General features: G+C 48.3%; 1 protein-coding gene across 1 annotated transcript; it reads left to right on the top strand.

Moving 5' to 3' along the window:
* The first annotated feature begins 519 nt into the window (after positions 1-519).
* Positions 520-4,546, top strand: LOC104504904 (protein FAM162B-like). Its single transcript, XM_010158763.1, has 4 exons — positions 520-634; positions 2,196-2,298; positions 3,688-3,796; positions 4,439-4,546. The coding sequence occupies exons 1-4, from the start codon at positions 520-522 to the stop codon at positions 4,544-4,546; spliced, it is 435 nt and encodes a 144-aa protein (XP_010157065.1).
* The last annotated feature ends 1,954 nt before the right edge of the window (positions 4,547-6,500 follow it).

Below are 6,500 nucleotides of genomic sequence, written 5' to 3'. Positions count from 1 at the left end.
ACAAACATCACCTTTAGTTTCCTTTGACCCAAACACATTTATTCTGAGACAGGGGAAAGCTGGTCCTCTTCAAAAAGTCTGTTTATCACAACTGATTTGCAAGATTATTTTTTAGCTGAAAACAGCCAAGAGCTCTTTAGCTGGCTGTTATAATTAGCAGTCGCTAAGCCTATCTTTGGGGAAATACAGCATGGTGTCCTATTTTAGTCCTAACACAGGAAGGACTGAGAAAATGATGCTCTTGAGCAGCTCCTTGGGCCAGAGAGCCTGGGCAGAGCCCGGCTGGGCGTGAGCTCTGCTCGCATAGCTCAGGAGGTGCATCATTTCAGTAAACACAGGTGGTGAATTTACCTAGTCATCGTGACGCAAGCAAAAACCCTTGGCAGCTGGGGTGGACATGCACACTACTTCCTCCTTCCAGGAATGCATAGTTTTGTGTTAATAACTGCTAGAAGCAGCCTTCTGGGCTCCTGCTGCAGCATGCTCCCAGGCCGGTGGCCCGTTGCTGGCCGGGGCGGGATGCTGGGGAGACTGCTGTGGCGGCAGGTGGCTTGGCCGGTCCTGCACCCTGCCAGAGCCATCGGTGACAACGCGAAGGGCGCTCAGGACGTGTCTTTGCAGACGGCTAATCCAGGTGAGTAGAAAGGCTTTGGTTGCTGTTTTGTGCCACAGCACGGAGGGAGAGTGTACTTGGGAAAGGGCAAGAAAATACCCTGGTTCTGGTTACTGCAGTGCTGCATCTCCTGGGGTTGCACGTGCTCCCGAGACACGGAGCAAATTGAGAGCTCTGGCTAGCACAGTGCGCAGGGGTAAAGAGTTTTTCTTTCTGTTTTAAATAGTCCTCCTCCTGCAGTAACAAATGCAAACTGATGCTGCATGTCAGGGCACCTGTTAATTCAAAATTAATAAATAAATGCTGCTCCTTGTATTCAGCTGCCAGGTTTCCAGAGGATTGGTGCGTGTCCCCACATGTGCAGGGCTGGCACAGGTGGCAGACTGGCACCCCTCTACTCCCCCCGATGAGTCTATCCTCTTAGTGATGCATCCTACTGCTTGCTGCAGATCTGCTTCAGGCACTTGCTGATATTTCAAATGTAGCTCACCTGGTCTCACTGGCACTCTGTAAGAGAAATAGGAGAAACAGGAGATTAAATTTACCTGAGGGTCTGGGTGCCAAGATTTACGCCTGGGATTTCTTAGCCATTCACAAGTCCTGGCCTGCATGAGCAGGCCTGGGGCCAAGGCACTTCATGTAACTTCAGCATCCCGACACAGGCAGGAAGAGATGCTCCCTGTGCTCTGTTCTGTGGTGGCAGTGATTTCTTCAGCCATGCACCAGCAATCCAGCAACAGCCAGGGAGTGTGGGTCACTGAGACTGGGGGCCTTGTCCTGCATGCCCTGGTCACCCACAGGGCATTTCTGAACACCAGTCCCACGTTTGCAAGCACAGGGCACTGTAACCTAGCTTCTGGGATGCACCTACCTGGGTGTATGAGCAGTCCCAGCTACCTATAAGGTGTGCAATGCAGAACCCTATTTTTGCAGGGTCTCCCTGACACTGCTCTTTCCATGGCCTGTCAGCGGGCTTGTTTCCATCAAGAGGAGCAGGAGTCTCTTTCCCATTGTGCTCATGGTGACAGCATGCTAATGGCATCACCGTGGTAGTCTGGTGGGGTGTAATGCATCATCATTAGAGTACAGTAATGTGGTACCAGCTTGCATGAGAACAACCGCCAGCCTCCCACCAGGCTGTATTTTAACAGACCTCGTCTCTCCATCATCGCTTTTGGAAGGGGATGCTGTCGGGGAGTTATTAGTGCTGCTGGCAGTTTGTTTAACTCACTAGCTGGGCCATTCAAAAGCAAGATGTTAGCAGGGCGAGAGCATGCTGAGGGCTGGGGTGACTTCAGCCCTGCATCCTTCCCCTTCCTTCTTCATCAGGAAAGTTAGAAGAGATGGGTAGTTCAAAACCTACACAAACTAAAGGGAAAAAAAAAAGGCAAAACGAAATAAGCTGCAAATGTAACAAAGCATCTCACACCAGCTGCTGTGTCCTTCTGACATCAGAAAGCACATTTGGCTCTCACAGAATAGAAAAGTTCCATTCTGAACTTTCTATCCTTTTCCCACAGCTTTTTTCCTCTTCCCTTCTTTAAGCTTAGCTCATTGTTTTCTTTTATAAAATCTCTTACAGGTCACAGACCTTTCAAAAATGACAGAAGGCCTACAGATTTTGATAAAAAGGTGTTAGTATGGGCAGGACGCTTTAAAAAGGAGGAAATTCCCAAGCACGTATCGTAAGTAGGCCTGAATGGCGCTTTTGGATGCGCATGTACGGATCGAGACCCCAGTCTGCATTACCCAGAACTGTGCTCACATGGTGAGGGTTAGTGCTCCTCTGTGCTGATGGAGCCTGCTGCTACTGGTGTCCAAAAATAAGCTGAATTTTTGGGAACGTGAACTTTTTGTCATGCCCTGCGAAGTAAACTGGATTCACTTGTTTCAGACTAAGCTGAAGTTTCTTTTGCAAGGCAAGTGGCTTTGTAACTCAGAAGTCAACATTGTAAAATATCATCCACTTCGGATTTTTGTATGTTTTGCTAGTTTTTATTGATGAGCAATTAATAACGCTGCATAAATTTTTAAAGTAAGTTGAGGCTATACTCGGTATTGGTGACAGACATCTGCAACGAGTTCCTCATGTCTGGGCTACGGCTTAACCTCCTTGTCAAGGTATTTTGTTAAAGGATTGCCACTCAGTTTTTTTGACCTAATGCTTCCTGACTTGTGATATCCTGGAGGCTCTCTAGCTGGCCTTCCCCTTGCAGGTGTAAGTAAATCCACAGCTGGATACAACTTCATGAACGATGCTGCCACACTGCAGTCTCCTGCAAGCAGGAATTGTTGGATAAATGCCGTGAGTCACTCATGGAAGGTGGTACGGATTTCCCAGTGACGGCTGTGGCTGTTCAGTTGCTTGGGAAGCAACCCCGGGCAGATGGCATGGTTGTCCACTCCAGCTCAGGCTCAGGCTCCCAGCGCAAGCAGATGCTTGTGGGGCTGGTGCCCGCTGCCTGGCAGAGGGCTATGCTGCAGTGGGACCAGGCTGCAAAGCAGCACATGCAGCTGGGGTGGAGATGTGGCCACAGACCCAGTTGCCACTTGCTGTGCCTCTCCGCTGTGTGAAACCTGTTTGTTCCTCTTTGGCAAAATGTCATGCACGTGCTTTTATTCTGCTGAGAGTGGCATTGCCTGGCCCTGGTGGCATGGCCCCGGTGTCTCCTGGTGCTGTGCAACACCCCATGCCCTGCTCTGCAGCACCCAAAGCTGTGCCCCTTGTAATTCCATTATCATGATGAAAAGACTTTCCCCACTCTTGTCACTTTTCATGTGTTCACCCTCATATGCAATAAAAGAAGGCAGGAGACCATGATTTGTTATTCCTGTTGTTACGGATGGCTGTTGGGAGTAGCAATTCCCTACCTGTGTGGGTGGGTGGCTAAATCTTTCCCCCTCATATGCTAACTTTTTGAGTCCTCCTCAAAGCACGTCAGAAAGAGAAGGCTGAAGCACATTGTAGATTAACAGGCAGATGCTGGAAGACTTGAGGATTCATTTCTCGGTTCCCCATGATCTCATTTCACACATGCCACTGCAGCATGGAAACTCTGCTCTGTTTTCTGCAGGTCTGAGGTCCTCGATGCAGCAAGGAACAGTGTCAGGATAAAGGTTTGCTACATCATGATCGCACTAACCTTGCTGGGCTGTTTGGCCATGGTGATCACAGGCAAAGAAGTGAGTATTGTGTCTGGGTGAAGTGAACTGATCCATTTAATGTATATGTATGCTCTCTTTGTAAATAAGCACCTGGATGACAGAGAGATAGGTTTGCGAAGTCGTCCATATAAGCAATACTTGCACAGGATCTGTATCACTCCATTCTCTGGAGGAAAGGTTGGCATGGCGAAGAACAACTTGCTGGTTAATGTGTTCCTTCTGACCCACTTTGCCATAAACCCACGTAGTGCAATGCTCTCTGTATCATGGTATCTGAGCAAGAGGCTGGTTCAAAGGTTGTGGAGTAGCTCAGACAATGTCAATAGCACCTGGTCCTGCCCTGCATCCATGGGCCATGGCACTCGCACAGTTCTGCTTGCCAGGACTGTGTCCCACCATGGCTACCAAAAGCTGTCACTCACTTCTTCCCATCCCACAGGGAGGAAGGAGGCTCTCCAGCCTGACAGTGCAATTTTCCTGCTAATCAGAGCTGCAAATGCTTCAAATTTGGTAAAACAAGGAAAAACATTAATTTATGTCCACGTTAACTTGCAAAATATCAAAAAGGATGGTGGACTCTCAAAGCAAGTGGTATAAATCCAGGGAAATTTAGTGGTAGGAAATGTGTGCATGTGATGATTTTTGCCATCTCTTTTCAAGGCGGCTAAAAAGGATCACACGCTGCTGAGGATGAACATGGAAAAGAAGGCCAAATGGAGGGCTGAAGTGGAGAAAGATCAGGAAGCAGCTGTTGGGAAGGCACAGTGATTTGGAACAGCTTCATTTTAACAGCAGGAGATAAGTGAATTGCACACATGGCATATGTATCTGTCTTCATTTAACTCTTGGGAGCTTTTTCATTGAAACTCAGGGCAAAGACTTCACTGCTTAAAAACTGCTCCGTATGAACTGGGAAACTCCTATGGAAACTTCAACGGCTGCTTTCTGTGGCCTCTGGTCTTTGGCACCGGGTTCTGCTGAAATACAGAAATCTCATCTAAACTGGAAAGCGTGGGAAGGACGAATGAGGGCTCCCCAGTTCAGGATCAGCTTTTTGTGGTGCTGCTGATGCTCAGCGTGTCTGTGGGGCTGTCTCCTCGCAGCCAGGAAGGATGCAGCTCTATGTCCGGGAGCATCCCACTTTGTGCAATGCCGTGCAAACTCCCTTGGCCAATGGGACACAGGATGGGGGGAAAAGGAGTCTGAAATATGTTGCACAACCACTAAGAGGTCAATTATCGCTACGTCCAACCCTGCTGCCATCACTGTCCCCTCACCCGCCCCAGGCCCTTGTGGGATCCCATGGCCAGGGGAGAGGGGGGATATGAGCATAAGGAGGGGCTGGAAAGCTGGAGGAGTGTGAGCAGGCCCTGATGACTAATTTGGGCCAAAATGGGCTTTGGACCAGAGGAGATAGAGGTGATGTGCAGTGATAGCATGGACATATGGGGTTGTTTGGTCATTGTGGGGCAGCCCAGGGAACCCATGTCCAGAGCAGGGATCCTGGCCTGGACGCAGCTCTCGTTCTGTTGCATCTCACTGGTTTTGCTTTTTCATCTTCTGCTTCCAGTCATTGTCATGAAAGTTCTCCAGCACTTTTAGTTATGATTTTAGTCAGGAGTAATTGTTAATACATGGTTTGCTAAAACTGGATTCTTTTTAATCATCATAGTTCATTAATTCATAATAAAACAGCTGTCCAATTACATCTAAAACAAATACATCTCTTCACAGCTTCATTTAAAGTGTCACCAAACTCTCTGGGATGATGTTTAACAGATGGGAGAGATCCTAATGAAATATTGAAAGTTACATTTTCATGAAGTGATTAAACTTCAAGACAGGCCCCAGTTTGGACTTGTGGGTGCTGATGGTCTGAGCCCCCGTGTGTTGTTTGTAACCCCTGAAGACCCATAAGACAGGCCAGTGGAGCTGTGTGTGCTGCATGGGGTGCCAGGGGACATGGAGTGACCAAACCCAGCCATCTTACCCTGGCTGCCATGGGAGATGGAAACGCTGTCAAATGCTGTCACCACACTCAGCCTTTGTGCAGTGTCCTGAGCATCACACCCAGCTTGGCCTTGGCAAGGTTTATTACTTGGAGCAGCTGCCCTTGTGCTCTGGGGAGGTCTGTAAGTTCCATCTCAGGTCTCTGAGGTTTATTGTGTCAAAAATCACGGCTACTTATTGCTGGTGTGTCACTACACGAACAAGCTGCTGGCAAGGACAGGCTGGGGCATTGGCAGGCGGTCAGCAGTTGTTGGGACACTATCTCCTGTACCTATTGGGCAGCTTTCTCCCTCTGATCCTTCTTAGTAGCACTTTTCTCCACACTTCACACCCATTTAGGATGAGGAGCGTGTGTGCAGGGGGATGTTACATCTGTCACAGCTTGGTGTTTGCAGTCCTTGGTTCCAACTCACAGCCCCGTGCAGTACAATTCACCAAAAGTGATGTCTGCTCCCTGTGGTATTCCTCACAAAGCACATCTCAGGGAAGTGAAAATAATGGTCTAGGACAAGCACAGAGTGAACAAGTCTCTGCTCAGAAGGCACTTTTGCCTGTACAGGTAACATGGGCTTTTTCATTTTACATGACCTGCTTTTCTTGGTTGGTGCAATATGCTTCAAGAATTACCACAGAGTTAGTGTTTATCTGGGGATAAACTAAAACAGCTCTGTCAGACTCTTTTTTTTTTTTTTTTTTTTTATTCTTAAATGGC

This window comes from Eurypyga helias, unplaced genomic scaffold, assembly GCF_000690775.1.
Source record: "Eurypyga helias isolate BGI_N326 unplaced genomic scaffold, ASM69077v1 scaffold7769, whole genome shotgun sequence".
NCBI classification, from domain to species: domain Eukaryota; kingdom Metazoa; phylum Chordata; class Aves; order Eurypygiformes; family Eurypygidae; genus Eurypyga; species Eurypyga helias.
Note: the sequence above shows the minus strand (reverse complement) of the source record. Positions and strands in the feature narration are given on the sequence as shown.